The 23,375-nt window shown below is 51.8% G+C and overlaps 1 protein-coding gene across 20 annotated transcripts in view; it reads left to right on the forward strand.

Annotated features, from left to right (window-relative positions):
* Positions 1–23,375, forward strand: part of bptf (bromodomain PHD finger transcription factor) — a 54,053-nt gene that overhangs the window by 9,782 nt on the left and 20,896 nt on the right. For 18 of the 20 annotated variants that reach the window (XM_061227683.1, XM_061227691.1, XM_061227665.1 and 15 more), the window contains exons 3-13: positions 1,218–1,438; positions 9,507–9,719; positions 11,389–11,589; positions 14,156–14,323; positions 15,684–15,859; positions 16,778–17,133; positions 17,448–17,579; positions 18,082–18,211; positions 19,071–19,206; positions 19,754–20,077; positions 20,557–22,840. In XM_061227683.1, the coding sequence (XP_061083667.1) occupies positions 1,218–1,438; positions 9,507–9,719; positions 11,389–11,589; positions 14,156–14,323; positions 15,684–15,859; positions 16,778–17,133; positions 17,448–17,579; positions 18,082–18,211; positions 19,071–19,206; positions 19,754–20,077; positions 20,557–22,840 (4,341 nt within the window). The remainder of the gene's footprint in view (positions 1–1,217; positions 1,439–9,506; positions 9,720–11,388; positions 11,590–14,155; positions 14,324–15,683; positions 15,860–16,777; positions 17,134–17,447; positions 17,580–18,081; positions 18,212–19,070; positions 19,207–19,753; positions 20,078–20,556; positions 22,841–23,375) is intronic. The other 2 variants (XM_061227580.1, XM_061227674.1) reach the window with 2 other exon arrangements.

Below are 23,375 nucleotides of genomic sequence, written 5' to 3' on the forward strand. Positions count from 1 at the left end.
GACATCATTAGTTTGTGGGGGGCCCGCGGGGGAGGGGGAGGGGGGGGGTGTAAACTTCAAAGGAAGAGCCTTGAATGGCGTGTGAATGATGCGAGGCGGCGTATTGTAAGACACGGGGAAGAGCACAATATGCGCAGTCTCTCCGCTCGCTGTGGTCTGTTTTGGGCTTCGTGAAAAGCAGGTTCGTTTTTTCAGCCCGGCGGTTCTGAACGGGACCGGTCGTTATCTTTCAGCCGAGAGCCTTTTTCCCCCACAGCGTTTTTGGAAACGTGACGTCGGGGCCTTGCCCCCGCGGCTGCTATGGCTACAGCCGCACCAGCGCAAGGGCAATTTGACGTCCCTTATGTCCCCTTCTGGGTTTTTTCTTTGTAAGCATCTGTTAGTTGAGAGAGAGAAGATGAGACAGGGGCCTCCTGTGCTGGGTGGAGGCTCCACGGTACGCGCACCCCCCCCTGTGTGAGGTGTGTGTATCACAGCCGCACACACGCGGGCCCTCAGGAAGCCCGGGGTGAGGCCTGCTCGGGACTGATAGCGGGATGCTTCAGGATGCTCCGCTGTTTCTCACGCTCGTTTAACGAACCCCCCCCCCCCCCCGGGCCCAGAGAGAGGGACAAACGAACGCCCCCGTGCAGTTTGACCGTCGGCCGAGCCCGTCATCACGGAGGATCGCCTCTGGAGCTGCTTTATTTTTAGCTGCGGTGCGTTCGCTTCGGCGCGGCCCGCGCTGGTCACCCCGAGGAGGAGAGCACACTGCAACCCTGTCTGGCACCGTTTATGAACTCTCTCTCTCTCTCCCCCTCTCTCCCTCTCTCTTCCTCTCTCCTTATCTCTCCCTCTCTCCTTATCTCTCTCTATCTCTCCCTCTCTCTCCTTCTCTCTTCCCCTGTCTCTTCCTCTCCTTATCTCTCCCTCTCACCCTCTCTCCCACTCCCTGTCCCTCTCTCTCTCTCTCTCTCTCTCTCTCTCTCTCTCTCCCCCCCCTCAACCTCTCTCTCCTTCTCTCTTCCCCTGTCTCTTCCTCTCCTTATCTCTCTCTCTCACCCTCTCTCCCACTCCCTGTCCCCCTCTCTCTCTCTCTCGCTCTCCCCCCCCTCAACCTTTCTTTCCCTCTCTCCCTCTCTCTTCCTCTCTCCTTATCTCTCCCTCTCACCCTCTCTCTCCCTCTCACCCTCTCTCTCCCACTCCCTGTCCCTCTCTCTCCCTCCCTCCCTCTGCAGTGAGGAGGACGGCGAGCACGAGAACAAGAGGATGTGGTACTACAGCACGAAGGTGCAGCTGGCGGAGCTGATCGACTGCCTGGACCAGGAGTACTGGGAGAGCGACCTGTACGCCGTCCTGCAGGAGATGAGGGAGGAGGTGCACACTCACATGGACATCACCGAAGACCTCACCAACAAGGCCCGCGGCAGCAACAAGTGCTACCTGACCGCCGCCAACGGTGAGAGGGGCTCCGGGCTCGGGTTCCAGAGGGGCAGGGTTAATAAGGCACTTCTGCTCAGTTATTGGTTTGGTTGGGTGTTTTCTGTTGCCTTTGTTGTTTTGGGGAGGGGGGGTTGTTTTCAGGAAAGAGGGTGTCTCGTTACATGGGCTGCTGTGCGTGTGCGTGTGTGTGTGTGTGTGCGTGTGTGTGTGCGCGTGTCCGCGTGCGTATGCGCGTGTCCGCGTGCGTATGCGCGTGTCCACGTGCGTGTGTGTATGCGTATGTGTATGTGTGTGTGTGTATGCGTGTGTGAAATTAACCGAAATGAATCGCGCGTCGTGATATCCTGTCCGCTGGGGAGTTGCAGCGTTCGAGAGGCTTTGGCATTAATTGACTTAATGGCTCTGTGTTTAATCTGGAGGTGCCGGTACTCCGGCTTGCTTTCCTCACACATATTTAGCGCAAGCGGCCGGATAAACGGGATGTCACGGGGGGGTCCGTCTCCCCGGGGAGGGCAGGGGCGGCGCACCTTGTGTGGGTACAGTTGGCACACAGGTGACCCGAGGGGCACAGGCTCAGATTACAGGGCGTTTAAATCCGCACGCGAACCGCTGTTTTAGCGTGCGTGCGTGCGTGCGTACGTGCGTGCGTGCGTACGTGTGTGCGTGCGTGCGTGTGTGTGTGCGCGCGCATCAGTGTGTCCTGCGTGGTGGCTTTAGTGTGTGTGTGTGTGTGTGTGTGTGTGAGAAGCTCTGTTTGAGGAACCGCTGTTTGTAGAAGCTGCTCTGCTTCACTGGCCTGCAGTCATTCATTAAGTCATTTTCCTGGTTGTTGTTTTTGTCTTCTTTAGTAGGGGAAGTGCTCCAAATGTGATTTTATCATTAGAAGGGTTCCCATTGCCGTGAAGGTTTTTGGGAATGGCCGGCTCTTGGTAGCCAAAAAAAAAGGCCTTGGAAAATCAAGTATCTCATTAATCTTAAGAAGAAGAAAAAAAAAAAGAGGAAAATTTCAGATTGAAGTTGCTTGCTAGTGAGCGCATACTGTTCCATAAGACACAAAGCTGTGTCAAAAGATGATTTTTCTGTTATAGTCGGAGCGTTAGTTTTGTAGTGGTCTGTGTGTGTCTGATGAGACGCACACTGCAGCCCTCAGGTTGGTTGACTAAGAGGCGTGTCCTTAACACTTAGTCTAATCAGCGTCAGCCAAATGACACGTAATGTAATGTAACGTAAAGACCGCACATGCTGAGGGAAGGCCAGTGCATTGTTATAGGGAGCTAACAGGCCGACGTCATCATCTGCCGTAATGAATTGACATTCATTCATGTGCTGTACATAATGATATAGAGCGGGGGTCGTCCGATAACGGTCCTCGAGGTCCGAGAACCGCTGGTTTTGCACCCTCCGTTCACCTGGGAGTCCGGTGGGCAGCGATAACTGTTCGGCTAATTAAGTGGGAGAAAGGAAAACCAGGGCCGGATTTGGATTGGAGGTCCAGATCAGATGGTTGCTGGTGTATAGAGTCTCAGAAAATGAAAGTGGCCCATTTCGCAGGTATTTTGATACGTTTATTTCTGAAAAACGATGTCAACTGGAAAGTTGTGCTTTCCCCCCCTCCATTTCAGCACAAGATTAGCAGCAGGCCGTATGACAGGAAAGATGGAGTGAGTGTGTGTGAGGTGAGGTGTATGATTTCAGGAAGTTTTCCTAAGATGAGGCTGTTTTCTAGGGCGTTTTGACACCCTATATTCTTTGTTTTTATCAGCTCTGACATATTCTGGGAGATGATGCTGCTGTGTATATATAGCCTTTAAGATTTGACATTTCTTTTTGTAACTGGAATCTTAGTCATTGCTGTTTTTAACAGAAAGGGAGAAGCTTGTCGAATTGGTGGGCTGCGTACATGTATCCAGTGAATTGTATCTCGTAACACCATATAATGCAAAATAAAACGACTGAAGCATTTATTCTGGAAATCTGAGTCATTTTCCCTGAAAATGATTTTCACTTTAGCTGGTGCCATTGCAGTTATTTGTTAAAATCCCTTCTTATATTTATTTAATGCCAGCTTTACTATAATGTCTATAGTCATTGGTCCTCTCCTTTTGTTTTCAGCAGGGAAAAAATGGAATTCATATTTTTTTAAATGGTCTTAAAGGCATCGAGCAGTGTCTTTTTATTCCCCAGTGATGTGAGGGTTTATCTGGGGTGAAATATCGTAAAACATCTTTGCAAGGTTGTCTCATCTGTTTGGCATATTGTATGCTGGTGTACTGCCTTTGTATTTGGGATTTCGACTACATTTACCTTTGGCCTCATGTCAGTCTAACTGTTGTAAAATCTGCTTTAGAAATGTTTTTTATGCTTTGTAATATATTCTGCCGGTTTACATTCCAGGCTTTAGTGTTTAGGCTGAAACATCCTCCATGTACCTCAAACATGAAAATAATTCTGCAGAATATTTACATTTTCCTGGAGAGGCAGTTGAGAAATGAATCCGATTGATCTTGGGGCCATGAATATTAAGGAATGGTTACCATTGAATATGAACTACATCTCCCATGAGCCTTCTGTGCTTTGTAACTTTGAACCTGGACTCCACAGTTTGGTGCATTTTCTGTACAGCAGAATTTTTTTTTTAAAGACGCAAGCAATTTTCATCTCCACCAAACATTGGCCAACTGACCATAATTTCTCGCTGAACCAAATAAGTCACGTCGACACTTGCATATGGTTTTTCTCACAAATAAACATACGCACGACGAAAGGAAGTGCGGCTGTTGGCTGCGTAAGGCAAATGCAGGTTCACTTTGTTTGCATACATTTAAAACCTGAGCTCTCTCAACAACCGAGTACGGTCACTGATCCTCTGTGATTAAAAACTCCCAATGGCGTCGGTTATTGCTTTGGCCTGCTCTGAATGAGCGGCGATAAGCTGTTTGAACGCCCCAGGGAGAAGGACTCGCTCTCCTGCCCGTTCTTCCCTCCCTCCTGTAACTGCCACAATCGGCTGATGCCGTCTCGGATGAATTGGCGTGTTCAGCGGATTGCCGGTGACATACCCACGTTCGGTTGAACATTGTCAGTTTGAGTGATATGCTCTGGCTTCTCATTTAAATTTGCTGAACTGGTGAAGCCGGGCCAAACTAACAGCATCGGGGCCTTTTGCAAATGTCAAGTCACCGCTGGCAACTCGGGAGGTTTGAGTTTAAGTTCAGGAGAAGGAGTTATTCCTCCTGTTACAACAGGACTGTAATTCACTGAAAGTCCTGTGCCAAACGGTGTGCTATGAATATGTGTACCGTTACACCCCTGCCGTCCAGTACTGCCTGATATCAGCTGGGGAAGCGTAGTAATGTCCGCAGTGGTGCTTGCCGTTTCTCTGGGAAGGGGAAACACTATTGCTTTAAAATTTTAAGTCATTTTATAAATTGAAAACGATGTGTATTTAAAAAGTATTGCAGAATAACATTGAAAAGATTGACTCTATGTTTTGTATTTGGCTGATGGTTTAGTCGTCATGGTGGTTGATGGTTTAGTCGTGATGGTGGTTGATGGCCGTTGGTTGATGGTTAAGTCATGACGATGGTTGATGGTTTAATCGTGATGGTGGTTGATGGTTTAGTCATAATGGTGGTTGATGGGCTGGTGGTTGATGGTTTGATCATGATGGTGGTTGATGGTTTAGTCATAATGGCAGTTGGTGGTTGATGGGCTGGTGGTTGATGGTTTAATCATGACGATGGTTGATGGTTTGATCATGACGGTGGTTGATGGTTTAGTCATAATGGCGGTTGATGGGCTGGTGGTTGATGGTTTGATCATGACGGTGGTTGATGGTTTAGTCATAATGGCGTTTGGTGGTCGATGGCTGGTCATTGTTTAGTTTAGTTATGTCTCCCCCGGCTGTAATAGAGTGCAGTAGACCTGCTCCCGCTCGCTCACCCAGCCGGGCGTGCGTGACGAACGCTCATCACTCCACAGGGCTGGAACTGTGGCCGGATTACCCAGCAGGCCACAGGAGCAGGTGCGTCACATCACCTCAGCCCTCTTTGTGTTTCCCCGAGATGCCACTGTCCTCTCTGTGACGGTAATGGCATGTGCGTTGTAATGTGATGGCCATACAATGGAAAACTAATCTCCATCCCCCCCCCCCCGCCCTCTCCTCCCTCCTCCCCATCGCTCCCCATTCCACCGCTGGGTTATTCTCTCCCTGTCGCTTTTAGCCTGAAACTGGATGCAGCGCACGTGCCTGCATGTTGTGGCTGGGTGCTGAAGTGTGTCTAGCTGGCCCGAGTCCTCTTACATCTTCCTCAGACAGGGCTGTGTGCCTCTGTTATCTGTGTATCTTTTTTGTTGGACTTGTGCCCGTCCCGAGTGATGTATTTGCAGGGCTTTTCCGAGTGAAACCACTCGTCCTCTTGCATGGTTACGGGTCACCTCTCCTCTCACACCAGCCTGCTGCTGGGCTGACAGCAGGTACAGATGTGTGTGTGCGTGCCTGTGTGTGCACGCCTGTGTGCGTGCGCGTGTGTGTGCATGCCTGTGTGCGTGCCTGTGTGCGTGCGCGTGTGTGTGCGTGCCTGTGTGCGTGCCTGTGTGTGTACGCGTGTGTGTGCATGCCTGTGTGCATGCCTGTGTGTGTGCGCGTGTGTGTGCGCGCGTGTGTGTGTGCGCACACGCCTGTGTGTGTGTCTTCGCGCCTGTGTGTGCCTGTGTGCGTGTGCACGTGCCTGTGTGAATGTGTGTGTGTTAAATAGTAGGGTGTCGAGGGTCTTTTAGGTTGGCACAAAAGATAGCTGTGAGGCAGATGTGACGTTTTCTTGGTATTTATTTTTCCACCACCAGGTGTTGAGGCATCCAAAATGCAGAAAAATGACAAAAAGGAAATAAAGGAAAATAATAGAAAAGAAATGGCTACATCAGCCAAACCAAAGTACTTGAATAAAGTCAGACTTCAATAATAATAATAGTAATAAGAATAATAATAACCATAATGATACTAATAGTAATAGTAACAACAACAACAATGAGACCATACCTCACACAACTGAGGGATAAGGAGAACCTAGGCTTTGGTTCCTCATAGACATCCAACAAATGCAATGCCTTCCTTTTTAACAGGAAGACATGACCACCCCAAATTGGCACACGCCATGACATTCCATAAACACAGGGGTGTTTACTGATCACAACACAAATACGTATTAAACATTTAAAAAGGTACCTATTACTCAAACACTACACCAGGCCTTTAAGTTTAAAACACTACATGGACACATGCCATTAAACTTACCGTAAGTGTTACACAACACATAATTGATTTTATGATAACGCAAATGCGCAGATCGCGAACGTACCCAACCATATAGCTGTCTCAGGACGGGAGCGCGCTTCCCTAGAAGCACCAGGAAGAGAGCCAGCCGATATGGCGGTAAGAAGCTATGCCTATACCAAGCACGGTACATTAAATAAATAACTTATGCCCACAGACATTGTCCAAAGGCATATATCTTTTGGGTTAACATGCATATTTTATCCGAGCACAACCGTATTTGCAGAAACGTGTGAATAACCTTATGAATGAAACTAATGCGTGTGAAATGTTTGGCGAGTTCTAAATGCATGTATGCACCCATCCGTTTATACTCACGCAAACTCAACACAACACATCTTGCAGTACAAATTACATTAATACTAGTGGAGGGAACATATGCACTTTATGAACGCAAGTCCATAATTTATAAAAAAACGCATCTAAAAGTTCAGTGCGGCCACAATAAGGACGCGTGAGGACACGCCAATGAGCCGCAGCATCACAGTGTGCAGTAGTGCTCGTGTGTGTGAGAGACATAAAGGTTGTGATGGCGTGTGTTTGTAAAGGAGTGATAGAGAGGGAGTGATGGAGAGGGAGTCATGGTGTGTGTTTGTGAGGGAGTGATAGAGAGCGAGTCATGGTGTGTGATAGAGAGCGAGTGATAGAGAGCGAGTGATGGAGAGCGAGTGATGGAGAGCGAGTGATGGAGAGCGAGTGATGGAGAGCGAGTGATGGAGAGCGAGTGATGGAGAGCGAGTGATGGAGAGCGAGTGATGGAGAGCGAGTGATAGAGAGCGAGTGATAGAGAGCGAGTGATGGCGGTGGCTCGCGTGCGTTAGAGGGGCAGAGGGGGGACCCTGGGGCAGCCGGGCCATGGCAGGCTGGCGGAGCCTCGGTCCCCTGTGAGTGGCTAGAGGGAGAGGAGCGGGAGAGGGGACCAGTGGTGTCTGCACACTAATTAGCCCCCAGGGGAGGACGGAGGGAATAATACACAGCCATTTCATAAGCAGATAAAATTTTACACTCATTACGGGACTAACAGTGGGTTTGGAAAAAGGCTGTTGCATGCACCTGGTGCACAGCTCATTCATTTTCATTGCGGGGGTGGGGGGCGCAACCTCCTTAAAATTGTTGCCCCCCCCCCCCCCCCCATGTCTGTTTTGCTGGTGAAGGCGTTGATAGAAGGGTCAGATGCCCAGAGCAGCAGATCTGAGGGTTCCCTTCACGACGTCGTGTTGGCACGGGGCGCTGGACCCCGGTGCGTGCCTTCAGTCCCAGCCCGCGGACGGGACGCGCGCGCGGTCAGGGGGATGAGCGATGGCCGCCGCGGTCTGCGCTCTTTTTCTCAGAACGCTTCCTCGCCGCGCGCCACCGCCCCCGCTACGCCCCGGGAGAGGAAATGAGATCAATCCCTAAATCAGATCCCAGAATACATCACTCCGGTTATTTTCCCCTCCGACGATTAGCATTTTCATCCCAGGAAATGGCCTTTGTCGTTCTCCAGGTTGAGTTATTAATATATCCGCGGAGACCCGCTCCTTTGTGTGTTGCCGGTTGCGCTGTTGTGCGCCTGTGTGCGTGTGCGTGTGCGTGTGCGTGTGCGTGTGTGTGTGTGTGTGTGTGCGCGCGCGTGTGCACCTGTGTGTGTGTGTGTGCGCGTGTGCACCTGTGTGTGTGTGAGTGTGTGTGTGTGTGTGTGTGTGCGCGCGCGTGCGTGTGTGTGTGTGTGCACCTGTGTGTGTGTGCGTGTGTGTGCGTGTGTGTGCGTGTGCGTGCGCAATGTTTCTATGCTCACACTTTGAAAGGCATTTGCCTCATCTCAGTTACCCTTGATTGACCCTTTTTCCCCGTTGTAGAGGTTGTGTTTTCTCTGCAGATATTTACTGGCTGATTAGGTAGTTAAGATGGTTCCTCAGACACCGTGTATGTGAATTGAGAACTCGATCAATTTGCTGCATATCGCTTCAGGTCTTCCTTTTTATGAAAATAAGTAAATAAACAAAACCAGTTTCTTTTTATTGTTAATATTTTTTAATTACAATGAGTTTATTATTGTGTTTTTATGCCATGCTTTAACAAGGGGTTACCTCCCCAGCCAAAAGAACAGGCTCATGATGCAGGTCCTTTTCCGCTTCTCTGCTTTCGCTGAAATAAAATTGGAGCTCACATTTGTAGTCGCGCTGCTTGCATTATTTTAGGTCAGCGCTAAATGAGCTGGGTAGTGTTGTGACTCAGGCGTCCGTATATGAGGGCTTGTTTACCCGTTTGTGGTTTTCCTGAAATTGGCTCTAACGTGAGTTAACGCGGTAGCTTTGCCGACGACGCCGCTTTCCTCACCGACGTGTTGCTGGTGTAAGTGCTTGATGGGGTGTTCTCAGGAGCGAGCCCTTGTTAACCGCAGTCAGTGGCTGGTGTCAGAAACCCTGCTGGCTGCACCCGCCTGTTGTAGGGAACTGAGCCTGGAGAACGGTGCCGGCTGGTGTGTTAGAGACCGTCCTGACGGGCCAATGAGGAGTGAGAACGGCTTTCGGCGGTCTGTGTAGACATGGTAGTTAGCCTGTTAGCGCTGTGCCTCCTCCCCCCTGACTCTCTGCTCAGCCCGGTCTTGCAGAGGAGATCCTGGAGCACGGTGCCGGCTGGTGTGTTAGAGACCGTCCTGACGGGCCAGTGAGGAGTGAGAATGGCTTTCGGCGGTCTGTATAGACAGGGTAGTTAGCCTGTTAGCGCTGCGGCTCCTCCCCCTGACTCTGTGCTGGGCCCGGTCTTGCAGAGGAGATCCTGGAGCGGCTGAAGGCTCGGCAGGATGCGGAGCTGGAGGAGGTGAAGCGCCGCGTGGCCGAGGAGGCGCAGAAGACCCGGCGGGAGTCCGGCCTGGAGCTCCAGCCCGAGGCGCTGAAGACCGAGGAGGAGCAGCCGCCCGAGAAGCCCCCCGAGGAGGAGGAGCAGAAACCTGAGGAGGGAGAGGGAGAGGGAGAGGCTGCAGGTACGACACCAACCCCTGCACACACACACTCTCTCACACACACACACACACACGCACACTCACTCACGCACACACTCACGCGCACACGCACACACGCACACACACACACACACACACACACACACACACTCACACACACACACACACACTCTCACACACACACTCTCTCACGCACACGCTCACGCACACGCACACACACACACACACTCACACCTCCATACACCCTCTCACACACACACACACACACACACACACACACACACACACATACCCTCTCTCACACACACCTCCATACACCCTCTCACACACACACACACACACCTCCATGCACCCTCACACACACCTGCAAACCTCCATGAAAGCTGAAATAGTGCTGCTTGATGGACTAGCCAGTTAAGACCCAGTGCGTGGGGCGGCCCCACGGGCTGCTGTCCGTGCTGAATGGCCGGCAGTTCAGCAGTGCGACGCGTGATTGGTGAAAGGGAGGGAGAGTTGGGGCCAGCTGGGATGGTGATGGCGACGGCCTCGCTGCACATCAGCGACCCCTGCTGGTGGATTGCGTGCGCACAGCTGCCTGATTGCAGGGGGTTACCATGAGGGACTCAGTGTGAACACGATTGGCCATTCCCACCTGGGGTGAAAAGGGATAATACGCTGAGAATGTCTTGTGTGAAATGACAAAATGTTACTTGTAAAAACCTTTTTTTTCCACAGGCTTTTTAGATGGACTGTCCTGTAAAGCGCCTGACAGTGTGAATTGATGCTCTTAATAATGTGCTCTTGTGCCGGTGTGAAAAAACCCGGTTTTACTGCTGCAGGTTCATCTCGTGCTGCAATCGATTTTTTTCAAAAACAACTCAAAATCAGGAATCCTGTGATTTAAAGGCCCACTCTGTAATTTCCACAGAATGTGAACGCTTTTCTACTAAAGTTACGTGGCTGGCAACTAAGTCCTTCACTGGTGTCTTGGTATCCTGGGCAACAACTTTGCTTTGCCCGCTGAACTCTTTGACACTGATCCTTTGTTACTGTTGCAGTTTGCATAAGGCTACTGTGCCAATGTCAAGTGCATCTGAGGTAGTTAAGCATGCTTTATATGGCAAAAACTTTCGCAAACTATTATTTTGATATTTTGCCTGATAAGTGAGTGTTGAGTTTCCTCAGTGATGGGCTGAGTAAGGGCTTCAAAACGTCCGTTACAAAATGAAGAAGAATGAAATGCATGAGGAACAAGGAAGTAGTGTCAGCCCAACACTTTATTTTAAATATTTATTTTTCCGTTTGAAGTGTTTTTACGAGAATATTTAGTTATTTCTATTGGGAGAATAATTCTTTTCAGTTGTACCAAAGCTTTGTCTTTTTGCTCGTTATACGCCATGAGCATTATGTTTGCTAAATTACAGAGTGGGCCTTTAACCGTTAAAGGTGTGAGATCACACATATGTGATCAGAATGTTCTGAACTGAACATTCTATCGCTGATGTAACGATCACTACTGGTGATTGAGCGCAATGGAGTTCTAGAACACTGTCTTAGAATTTTGAGGGTAAAACATGCTAGAAAAACGTTTCAAAGGGTTATTGTGTGGAATCGTCTCATTAGGCTGTGGAGTGTTGGTTTTCAGAAGAAACAGAAATCCAGAGTGTGTGTATTGTGCGTTCCACTGTAGCAGAAGCGCCCCCTGCCGGAGAGGAAAACGCTAGCGCGGCGGGGCTGAAGCCCGAATCGCCCGCCCCAGACAGCGGCCTCTCCCTGGCCGAGCACCCCAGCCCCGCCGGGGGGGCCCAGGCTGCCCCCTCCGCCTGCGGGGAGAGCGGCGAGGAGGGGCCGGCCGGCGGGGCGGAGAGGGACCCCGCCCCGGAGCCTGCAGGTACAGCGGGAGGCCTCCGCCGCCCCGGCTCTGCTCCGCACGCTTCACTGCGCCCGCTTGCTCGCCCTGGCGGACGTCTGTCGCCGCCTCTCTGCGTCTGCGCCTCCGTCCCCGTCCCCGACCGACGGGAACCCCCCGCTCCCCCGCTCCCCCGCCCCCCGCTCCAGATCCACTCACTCACCCCCCCCCCCCCCCCCCCCCACTCCAAAACCACAGCCTGAATCTACACCCCAGCAGCAAAAGCGTCAAAGCTTTCATCTCAGTCCGAGGCTCCTCCGCTTCTCCTCTCCTCTGAAGAGGCTTTAGTGCTCAGTGCCGAGACGGACAATCAAATTACACGTTCCTCCCCTGAATCGTAACGATCTTACGTAAAACATAGCGCCGCAAACATTCGGTCGCGGAGATAAAACAAGCGCGCCCGTCTCTGCAGGCCGATTTCCGTGCAGCAGGGGCGTCGGAGGAAACACAACGGCGTCAGCGCTGGGTTCGGTGGCCCTCTTTGGCGCTCCTTATCCCTGCTGCATTGTGATGGGCTGTTGCCTGGCAGCTGCGGGATAAAGAAAATGTCTGTTCATGGTGGAGTCTGCCAGTAAACAAGCTTGCTGCTGGTCTATCTCTGGCACCACTCTCTGCAGCTTGAACAGCCAAGCTCGTAGGACCGGGCACCATTTTAAATTATACCGTTTAATTACTCCTCAAACCGCCCAGAGAATACACGACAAACCTGAGATCCGCTTGAAGATATGGCTGTGGAAGTGGTCATCCATTCCGCCCCCGTTTTGTTTCTCCCAGATTTATCCATTGTGTCCATCGGCTCCAGAGACCAATGTCCACGGCTGCCTATGTGTAAATCAGACCTGGGTCAAATTCCTCACTGTTTTGGCTTCAAATACCTTTCTATGCTTTTACTGAGCTTGTCTGGTGTTTTGGACCATATGAAACACCCTCAAAAAGTGCAAACCCCACCTTCTGGTGGGGTTTGGCTCAGTTGCACCAGGCAAGAGTAATCGGGGCCCAGAAAAGTGTTTGGATCCTGAACGATAACGCATTTGACCCAGGTCCTTGTGTAAATCTGTTCTCTTCACGCGTCTCAGTTGCGAGATTGCGCTGAGAACTGAGACAGCTGTACCTCCACGTGCATCACGGGAACGAGTCCCCCCCGACGCGCTGCTTTGGGAATCGCTGTGCTGCGCTTCCCCTCTGCCCGGCCGTGGGACGGGCGCTGCCAGTCCGTTTCTGCATGTGCAGCCCAGTCGGTCTGATGTTCCTTTTATATTTTCATTTTCCTTGTTTTTGTTTTTATTTTTTTTAAATGCATCTGTTTGGCTTGCATGCTGATGTGTGCGCTCTGTTTCTGACGTGCTTCACGACGCCCTGCCGTTCTCCATTGTTCCATCTGTGCCGCTGTGAAACGAACTGGCGCTTAAAGGACCCGCACAGGCGGCAGCCCAGCACCCCTGGGCCTGCTGATAGTCTTCTCCACACGGGCCCCGAGTGTTGCCTTACCCCCCCCGAAGCCTTCCAGGGGCGGGAGCTGATTGGTTTGGCATTGATTAGCTGGCTTTACCACTGCTGCCTCTGTGTGCTTTAGGATGCATTGCCGCAGAGGGCAGAGAACTGCTGCTTTTCCACCCTGCCTTTACCTGGGAGTCAGGTGTGACAGTGGTACAGATTGGCCAGACTAACTGTTCAGTTAATTTATCCTGTAGAAACGAAAACCAGGTCTGGATTTGGATTAGAGGGCCCTGCTTTACAGCCACAGTTCATAAAGTAACGCTGTTAGTGCTGACTGCAGCCATTGGCTTTATTGGGCGATGCGCAATTGGCCATTGCGTTGCCCGGGGAATGTTTCGGTCAAATAGGGTTTCCCGTGCATTACCGGGGTTGGAATTGGGGAAGGCTCAGCCCCACCGTGGGCACGAAATGAATAAAAAAATATAATTTGGATGTAAAATAAGTTAACCGTATTTATTCACCCGCTTTCCGTTTCCTGTGTGCGTTCCTTAAGTGCGGGTTCGTGAAACGAGCGTGCTTTTGTTGTGCTGTGATGTGTGCTCTCGCTGCTGCTCTATCAGTGGTCTGGGACGCTGCGTTCATCTGCCGACCGGCCTGCTTAAGTATGCATTCATCCTCCAGGCTGGAGATTAGCTCTCCTGTTGTGCTGAGCTAATTATGCACAAGTGCTTATGAAGGCTGTTCAAACTGTTGAAGTAAAACGAGCATGCGGCTTGCCACTAGGGGGAGCTGTCGCCCCAACAAACATGAATTGCATTTCGCTGGGAATCTTTGGGAACTGGGTTAAAGAATCTCTCTATTTAGCATGTATACCTCCTTAAATACCTAATGCCTGTAACACAATGAGCAGTGTTAAATAGTAGTGATTCATTGTTTTTCATACGTTAGAAATAATTTATCATATGTTATTTATCAGTTAACAGATATTAGTGTCATACAAATCTGAGTTTGTGCTGAGAGTAATGCAGCAGTGTATCATCTATCCTCTGATTATGAATATGGCGTGATGCGCGAGGCTGATTGGGGGTGTGCGTTTTTGGCGGTCCCCCAGATAAGCCCGGTGAAGAGGACGGGTCCGTCCTGCCCCAGCCCCCGCAGCCTGGTGACGAGAACAGCAACAGCAGCCAGCTGTCCGCCTCTGAGGCCCCCAAGGGCCCCGAGGAGCCCGACATCGCAGACAAGTCCTCCCAGTCCTCCATCACCAGCCTGGACGACACAGGTAGGCGTTTCATACACTTATAGTGCTGCAGAGACACAGATGTGCATGTTTCATACACTTAGTGCTGCAGAGACACAGGTATACACGTTTCATACACTTATAGTGCTGCAGAGACACGGGCATGTGTTTCATACACTTACAGTGCTGCAGAGACACGGGTATACACGTTTCATACACTTATAGTGCTGTAGAGACACGGGTATACACATTTCATACACTTATAGGGCTGCAGAGACACAGGTATACACATTTCATACACTTACAGTGCTGCAGAGACACAGGTATACACGTACAGTGCTGCAGAGACACAGGTATACACGTTTCATACACTTACAGTGCTGTAGAGACACAGGTATACACGTTTCATACACGTACAGTGCTGCAGAGACACAGGTATACACGTACAGTGCTGCAGAGACACAGGTATACACATTTCATACACTTACAGTGCTGCAGAGACACAGGTATGTGTTTCATACACTTACAGTGCTGAAGAGACACGGGTATACACGTTTCATACACTTAGTACTGCAGAGACGCAGGACTACTGTATGCAGCGAGCTGAAATCCTGGTGTATTTATAAGGACTTGGTTATGGCACTTTCCCCTGTGATTGTCTTGTTAATTTACAGGAGAGCAAATAAGTCAGTTTGAATGTTAATCGGAGCTTACACAGTCCAATAATGTAACTGGAAACGCGTCATTAATATTTGAGGCTAAACTGATATTTTGAAGAGAGATTCAATCTCAGTATTCTCCTATATTAATTACAGGTGTGAACTTGAGTGGAAACTTGAATCAGAGTATTTGCACTCCGATTTGACCCAAATGATTTAGTTTCATTTAGTCTAGACGAGTCATTCCTCTTATAAATGCCTGACCAAAAGGCCCAAGATGTGGGTGTTCTGTGAGTGCGGGTGGGTTTGGGTGCTCTGTGAGTGTGTGGGTGAGTGTTTGGGTGCTCTGTAAGTGTACGGGTGAGTGTTTGGATGCTCTGTGAATGTGTGGGTGAGTAGGTGCTCAGTGAGTGTGTGGGTGAGTGTTTGGGTGCTCTGAGTGTGTGGGTGAGTTTTGGGTGCTCTGTGAGTGCGGGTGAGTGTTTGGGTGCTCTGAGTGAGTGTTTGGATGCTCTGTGAATGTGTGAGTGAGTGTAGGTGCTCAGTGAGTGTGTGCGTGCTCAGTGAGTGTGTGCGTACTCAGTGAGTGTGTGCGTACTCAGTGAGTGTGTGCGTACTCAGTGAGTGTGTGCGTGCTCTGTGAGTGTGTGCGTGCTCTGTGAGTGTGTGCGTACTCAGTGAGTGTGTGCGTACTCACTGAGTTCAGTAAAAGTGATCTTCTGTGCTTCGTGTGCGTCCCGCAGGTGAGGGGAAGGAGAAGGCGAACGGCGAGGGGGCGGGCGGGGCCCGGGGCGGCCTGGCGTCCACGCGCATGGTGACACGCCTGAGAAACCCCGAAAGCAAGCTGAGCCAGCTGAAGAGCCAGCAGGTGGCCGCTGCCGCCCACGAGGCCAACAAGGCCTTCAAGGAGGGCAAGGAGGTGAGGGCACGAGGGAGACACACTGCACTGGGGCTTTAGCGCTTAGCACGTGAGCACTACTGCTGCCAAGAGAGTGTCTGTTGCTCTTTGTTGGTGAGCTAGGTATTTTAGCTTGTGTAAAAACATGCAGTTTATGTCTTGCCAGTTTCATTTCAACATTTGTTTTTAGTTTGACTGTTGATAATGTAAAATGTACTCTTGACTTTTATTCATGATTGCAGTTCCTAGGAGATGTGAGAGAGATCTTTGTAAGAGGCAGCTGAAGCCATGTTGACTGGTTTGCGGGTTATATAAATGCAGGTTAAAGGCTGTATGAAGCTAATGTTGCTTAAGAGTATTATCTCAAATCAGGTTTCCCCTGCCCCAGGCTTTATCAGTGTGCAAACAATACGGTACCGAATTGCTTCATATTTCATGCCATCCAGCGACATACCATCTATATTGTGCCGCCTTTCCTCCTTGGAAGGGAAGCATGTTCCGTCAGGACGTTTGTGCTTTGAGACCTCCGCGTCAGTGGTTGTTTGTTTTCGTCATTCCTTGGCTTCCTGCGTGGTGAATGTTGCTGTGATAGCTGGTTTCTATGGAGAGGGAAGGGTGGGCAGAGAAGCTGTGTTTGCTTTTCCCATCAAGAACAACAAACCGCACATCACGGGCAGAGAAGTGAAAAAGATTTACTGCGAAGTGTCAAATGAGTCTCGGAACAATTTCAAATCTTTCATATCATCATTTTATTTGCCATGTGCAGCCTTTGTTTTCACTTGTTTTGTTTCATTGAGCTAATTTTTAATGAAAACAGGGAAATGAGGTTAACAATTCCATCCTGACCTACTCCTGGGTGTTAGCGTTAATGTGTCCATATTTCAGAGTGCTGACCAAGCCTTTGTAACTCCCCACCCCACCCCCCCCCCCCGCCCCCAGATCCTCACTGTAAGCACTCAAGGGGAGGTGTCGCGTCTGAGCATCAAGAAGGAGATCGTGATGAAGGGCAGCCTGGGTAACTTCTTCAAGCTGGGCCAGGAGGGCAAGTACCGGGTCTACCACAACCAGTACAGCGGCAACACGCTGGCCCTCAACAAGCACCAGCACCGCGAGGACCACGACAAGCGCCGCCACCTCTCCCACAAGTTCTGCATGACCCCGGCCGGAGACTTCAAGTGGAACGGCTCCGTCCACGGCTCCAAGGTGCTGACCGTCTCCACGCTGCGTCTCACCATCGTGCAGCTGGAGAACAACATCCCCGCGCCCTTCCTGCACCCGAACTGGGCCTCTCACAGGTACCCCCCCCCCCCCCCCACCAGATCGAAATATAATCCATTAATCAAATAGGCCCCTTGTTCCTGTCTATGTTGTACTGTCAGCACTTGAAATTGTACTTCCCTTTAAGGGTCTTTCGTCGCACTTATCCCTGGTTATGGGTATGCACTTTGATGTACGCCGCTCTGGATAAGAGTGTCTGCCGAACGGCGATAATGTAATGTAATGTAAAAAGCGGCAGGGTGCTTCAGGAGCACTTCAGTGTTGCCTTTGTACTGTGGTCTGGTTTTGTCGGGCATAGGTTGTCGGGCTTCATGTTATTATTGCTCGACAGATCCAACTGGATCAAGGCAGTGCAAATGTGCAGCAAGGCGCGGGAGTTCGCCCTGGCTCTGGCCATCCTGGAGTGCGCCATTAAGCCGGTGGCCCTCCTGCCCGTATGGAAGGACTCCCTCGGACACACCAGGTAAGTGGCGATCGCGAGCCAAGCTCATTGGTTTCCTCCCTCTTTTGCTGTGTTCAGTGCTCCACGGTCACGACATCAATAGAAGAAGAGAGCGCTAACGCTAACGGCGACCCTCCCCGACGTGCGTCACTGAGGATGTTTACAGGGAGGTGATCGGCAGTAGATCAAATGCAATCCTGCGTGTAAGAAAATATTTACGCCTGAACCCGCTACCTGTTCTGCAATTCCTGGGGTCTGACCGCATCTGCCCCGCTCAAAGGGCGGAATATGCTTATGCTATGCGAGGAGGCTTCCTGTCCAGGGTAGGTGTGTTTCGAGCGCGTGCAGCAGCCCACCCTGTACCCCCAGGGCGTGCCAGGGGCCGGGTCTGTTATCTGTGGACCTGTGCCAAAACCAACCCGGGTGTTACCTCTCCCGCCTTTGATCTTGGCCGAGCTTCTCAGCCGCTACGTTTGAAGCATCCCCTTGATATGTTTTCCCCCCTGTCCAATCCCCTTTTCAGGTTGCATCGAATGACCTCCATCGAGAGGGAGGAGAAGGAGAAGGTGAAGAAGAGGGAGAAGAAGCTGGAGGAGGAAGAGACGATGCAGCAGGCCACCTGGGTGAAGTACACCTTCCCCATCAAGCACCAGGTGAGAGAGCCAGTTTCACCCGGCCCTAAAGGGCATGGGGAACCATCGACGGGAGCCGGAGTCGCCTCTTCTGGAGCCCCAGAACTTTTCCATTGCAGTGACATATTAATTTAATTTATCATTTTCTTTTATTTTTAATTCTGCAAGGCAGTGTAAATATGATGCTGTGGCAGATTGCAGGGGGTATTTGCCAGGCAGCAGTAGGTGTTATGCGCTGTACTAACTTTCGCCATAGAAGTATTCCTCTTAATTGGAAGCATGAAGAGACGGTAGACACCTGATACAGTGAATAACTGAGTCGGATTGGCTTCCGCTCACAATGCAATTTCTTATAGTTTTTCCTTCAGTCATTCAGTCCTCTTTCAGCCCAAAGACAGCAGCAGCATTTTAACATTCTGGGGATTCTTAGCCGTGCTGCACTTGCTTGGCAAGGCCCCGAGTACTTTCCCCGGCCAAAAGTTACCCTCACCAATTACCACTATCCCTTTATCCCCTGAGAAAGAAAGTCGGGCCGTTATCTAGAGGCCTGACACATTTTAAATCGCAGTGTCACATGAGCGGAATGGGCCTATCGGGTGAGGTATACAATTCAAGTCAAACAAGCACAATGTTTCCCCCCTTTGTTGCAAACAACTTGAGCTACATTTAAGCCCTTTTTTTCCTGACCCTCAATACTGTCTGTGAATCTTTCGAGGTCTTTCGTTTGTGGGAACACTGACCACTTTATAAGCCAAAATGGTGATTTGGTTCTCAGCTTGCCACAGTGCTGTCGATGATGAATAAGCGTTTTGGTGACTGATCGATCGGTATTTGCCCGTGCCTTATGTTTTTGTGTGTCCTCTTTTTCTCCCGTGTGAAGGTGTGGAAGCAGAAAGGAGAGGAGTATCGAGTGACAGGGTACGGCGGGTGGAGCTGGATCAGCAAGACCCACGTTCACCGCTTCGTCCCGAAGCTACCGGGGAACACCAACGTCAACTACCGCAAAGAGCTGGAGGGTACGGAGCCTCTCCTCTCTGTCTGTTTTTGGTTGCGACTCCCTTGTTTCCCCCTCTTTCCCCTTTTAACAAAACACCCCCTCATCTATCCCCGATTCATATGCCAGATGTGAATTCATGTGCACGTTTCCCTAAATTTACATTTTACCTTTTAGTCATTTGGCAGACGCCTTTAATCCAAAGCGACTCACAAGTGCATAGGTTCTTCTACAAGTTAAAGCATCACATCCATAACTAGTAAAATACACATGAAGTGCTGTTCTAAACAAAATACAGTCATCGTATTATAATTTTTTTTTTAAGAAATTTTTTTAGCCCTTTTTCAGCTTTATTGGACAGTATACAATATAGAGAGACAGGAAGAATGGGAGCGAGAGAGAGGGGAAGACATGCGACAAATGTCGGGCGGTCGGATTCGAACCGCCGACGTCGCGGCTCGCAATGAGCATGCGGTCAGTGCTCTACAGGCTGCGCCACCGAGACACCCAGTCGTCGTATTATTATTATTATTTTTAATCCTTTTGTCACTGCGTTAATTTCTCACCAGCTGCCAAAAGCGGCAAGCCGATGACCGCGTGCGATGTGGACAAACGGAAAAGTCTCCCGAAGGCCAGCGGGGACGGCCAGGCGAAGGACAAACCCGCCGAGGACGCCTCCAAAAGGAGGGCGGACGAGGTTAGGGGCCTCCCCGGCGCAGTGGCGGGGGAGGAGGTGGAGGAGGAGGACAACAAGGTGGAGGAGAAGATGGCGGCGATGATGAAGGACCGGCCCCTGGAGAAGTCCGACGATCAGGAGAAGAACTCGGAGGACGACGCCGAGAAGATGGATGTCGACGGCAGCCCGACAGACTCGGGACAGGACAAAGAAAAAGGTGCTTTTGCTCTCCTGCTTTCTCTCACGTGAGACGCGGGTTACGCCCCGCGCTCTCCCACACGCGACAGTAACAGCCCTTCTTTTTAAATGGCAGTAAGATGGCAGCTTGGTTTCTGTCGTCATTTGCCTGATTTACATTGCATTGCTTTAATGGCATTTGGCAGACGCTCTTATTCAGAGCGACAAACAAAAAAGTGCATACCCATAACCAAGGGAAAGTGCGCTGAAAGACCCTAGAGGGCAGTACAATTTCAACTGCTACCTGCACAACAAACATAAGGACCAGGGCCTATTTGATCATCAGATTTTTAAAAGACTATTACATATTTTGTATTTTTTTAAATGGTAATCCCGCAACACACAAATGTAAGAATAAACTGCTTACCTAGCCAAACGTAAAGGCATCATCCTAACACAGAAGTAAATAACACAGGTAAAGACAACCGTTAAGGTTTACTTTTCTTTTTTTTTCCTCAGGGAAAGAGGGCGAGAGCATCAGCCCCACACCCTTCGACGACAGCGACATGAAGGAGGAGCCCAAAGAGGGCGAGGAGGCCAGGGGCACGGGTGAGCCCAAGAGGCCCTTCAACTACGACGTGGTGAACGTCAGCGAGGGCTTCCAGCTGCGCACGGCGTACAAGAAGAAGGTGAAGGCCTCCAAGCTGGACGGGCTGCTGGAGCGGCGGGTGAGGCAGTTCACCCTGGAGGAGAAGCAGAGGCTGGAGCGGCTCAAGCAGTCCTCCCTCCTCAAGGCCTCCGCCAAGGGCCCCGTCGCGGCCCAGCCGGGCCTCAAGCTCAAGATCGAGGCGCGGCCCGTCGTCACGGCGACCCCTGCCGCGCCTGGCAAAGGGCCGGACGCGCCGGGCCTCCCGAAGACGGGCGGAGGCGCCGCCGTTCCCTCCGCCGCGGCGACCGCGTCCCCGAACGTCCGGCCAGAAAACCAGACGGCCTGTCAGAAAGCCGGGGCGGTGGCCCCTGCGCCAGCTCCCGCTCAGGATGGTGACAAACATGGCGCCGTGTCGCAAGGCTCTGGCGCGGGGCTAAAGCAGAGCGCAGCTGCGCCTGAGAGACGGGAGGTAAGCTCGGACTCGAGCTGTCGGGGGAATGGCTCTGAGCCCGCGTCTCAGGCCCTTAGGACTGCGGACGCCGAGCCTGACGCGTCTCTGAGGGAAAAACAGACTGTTGCTGAACAGGAGGGCAGCGCCGCCGCCCCTGCCAGCCACGACGCGGCTAAGCAGGGGGAGCTTGGGAGCGCGGTGACGTCATCGGCTTTGCCGGAGCCCGTGCCTGACGGTAATTCCCAGCTTAAGGAAACCTCTGCGAAAAGCCAAGACCACAAGCAGGAGGAGCCGGCCAGGTCGTGTCAGTCATCCGAGTTCCTTCAACCCCAGCCCAAGGAAAAAGTGTGTCTCCCCGACGCCCGCGCGGAATCGACCGTGGCTGAGGAGAACGGCAAGAAGCACGCGTGCGACGAGAGGGAGCACAAGGGCAAAGACGACGCCAGCGCTGACGAGAACCGAGGCGGCGCCGCCGCGGAAACCGGAAAACCGCCGCCCGCGCCCGCGGTTCAGGTGAACGGGAAAGACGGCGCGGAAAATAAAGCTCTCCGCGACTGTAAGGCCCCCGCCAAGGACGCGTCCAACGCGGACCTGACCAACAACCTGGAGGCGAAGGTCAACAACGTCGCCAAGGGGAACTCGGAAGGCGACTTCTCGCCGAGGGGCACGTCGGAAGTCACGCTGCTGAAGGATCCGCTGAAGCCCCTGATGAACGGCGACCTGGCTGCGGACGGATCCAAGGACAAGCCCAACAACACCAGCCTCCCCTCCCCGCAGGCCGCCCCGTCTCCCGCGGTCGACGGCGGGAAGGTCGCCGCGCCGGATGCGGACTACCTGCCCCCTGAGAAGGTGCCCCGGCTGGGGAACGACGTCAGCGAGTTGGTGGACTCCACCGTTTCCTCGCCGTTGCCCCCCGCCCAGAGCTCCGCCACCCCGGTGGAGCTCAGACGGCCGGAGCAGGTCAACAGCGCCGAGCCGGAGCCCATGGAGGCGGAGGCTGCGCCCCCGAAGAAGATCGTCCCGTCCCCGGTCCCGTCCGCCGAGGAATCCAGCCTCAGCAACGACTTCACGGAGGAGAGCAGCAGCGGGGCCTGCTCGGAAGCCAGGGTGGACGCGCCGAAGGCGGCCCCGCCGCCCAAGACCATCATCACGCAGGTCACCACCACGACCACCACCGTGTCCACCGAGTCCAAGACGGTCCAGATCGCCGAGGTCTCCAGCACGCACAGTAGCACGCCCGCGGTGGTCTCCACCTCGGAGAACAGCGCCGTCTCCACCCTCACCACCATGACCAAAACCACAGTGACCAAAGTCAGCTCGCCCGTGCGCGACAGCCAGCTGTCCGTGACGGAGGAGAGCAAGACGACCGTGACCACCACTGTGACGGACGCGACCTCGGGCGCTGCCGGTACGTCCGTGACGTCCATGACGGTCAGTAAGGAGTACACCACCAGGGACCGGGTCCGGCTGCTCAAGTTCTCCAGAACCAAGAAGACCCGCTCTGGCACGGCGCTCCCCTCCTACCGCAAGTTTGTCACCAAGAGCAGCAAGAAGAGCATCTTTGTCCTGCCCAACGATGACCTGAGGAAGCTGGCGAGGCGGGGCGGTATCCGGGAGGTGCCCGTCTTCAGCTACGTGGCCAAACCGGCCTTGGATATCTGGCCATACCCTTCCCCCAGGCCAACATTCGGCATAACGTGGAGGTGGGCATGATGATGGATGATGAGATGATCGCCTTTAAATGTATTCTCGATATCAGGGCTGCCCAACCCTGTACCTGGAGATTTATCGTCCTGTAACACAACTCATTCAACAGTTAAGCATCTCATTGTGGACAATAGAGCTCCAGGAAAAGGGTTGGGCAGCCCTGTTCTAAATGTTATATTCCTTAAGTGTATTCTCACTATTAGGGGTGGTTATTGTGCTTGGAATTTGTTTCTCCTCTCCTGTTTGTTCTATAATCCCTTTTTGGGATTTGTTCTGTAATCCCTCACTCACTCTTTAAACCCCTTTTGTTGTTTTTGATCTGAATTTTGGAGTGAGCGTAGGCGTGAATCCTCTGCTTTAAAGTGTTCGGCCCTTGAAAGTGACGCAGAGGATGTTTTTCTGTTTCAGCCAGCACAGAAAAAGGGTATATCATCTTGTTTTTCCAAAACATGAGTTCAGCTTTATGGCCCAAGCCAAACAGGAGGGTCCCTCAGCCAGTCGAGTCCGGTTCCTGACGGTCATAATTCACTG

This window comes from Conger conger, chromosome 2 (genome assembly GCF_963514075.1).
Source record: "Conger conger chromosome 2, fConCon1.1, whole genome shotgun sequence".
NCBI classification, from domain to species: Eukaryota; Metazoa; Chordata; class Actinopteri; order Anguilliformes; family Congridae; genus Conger; species Conger conger.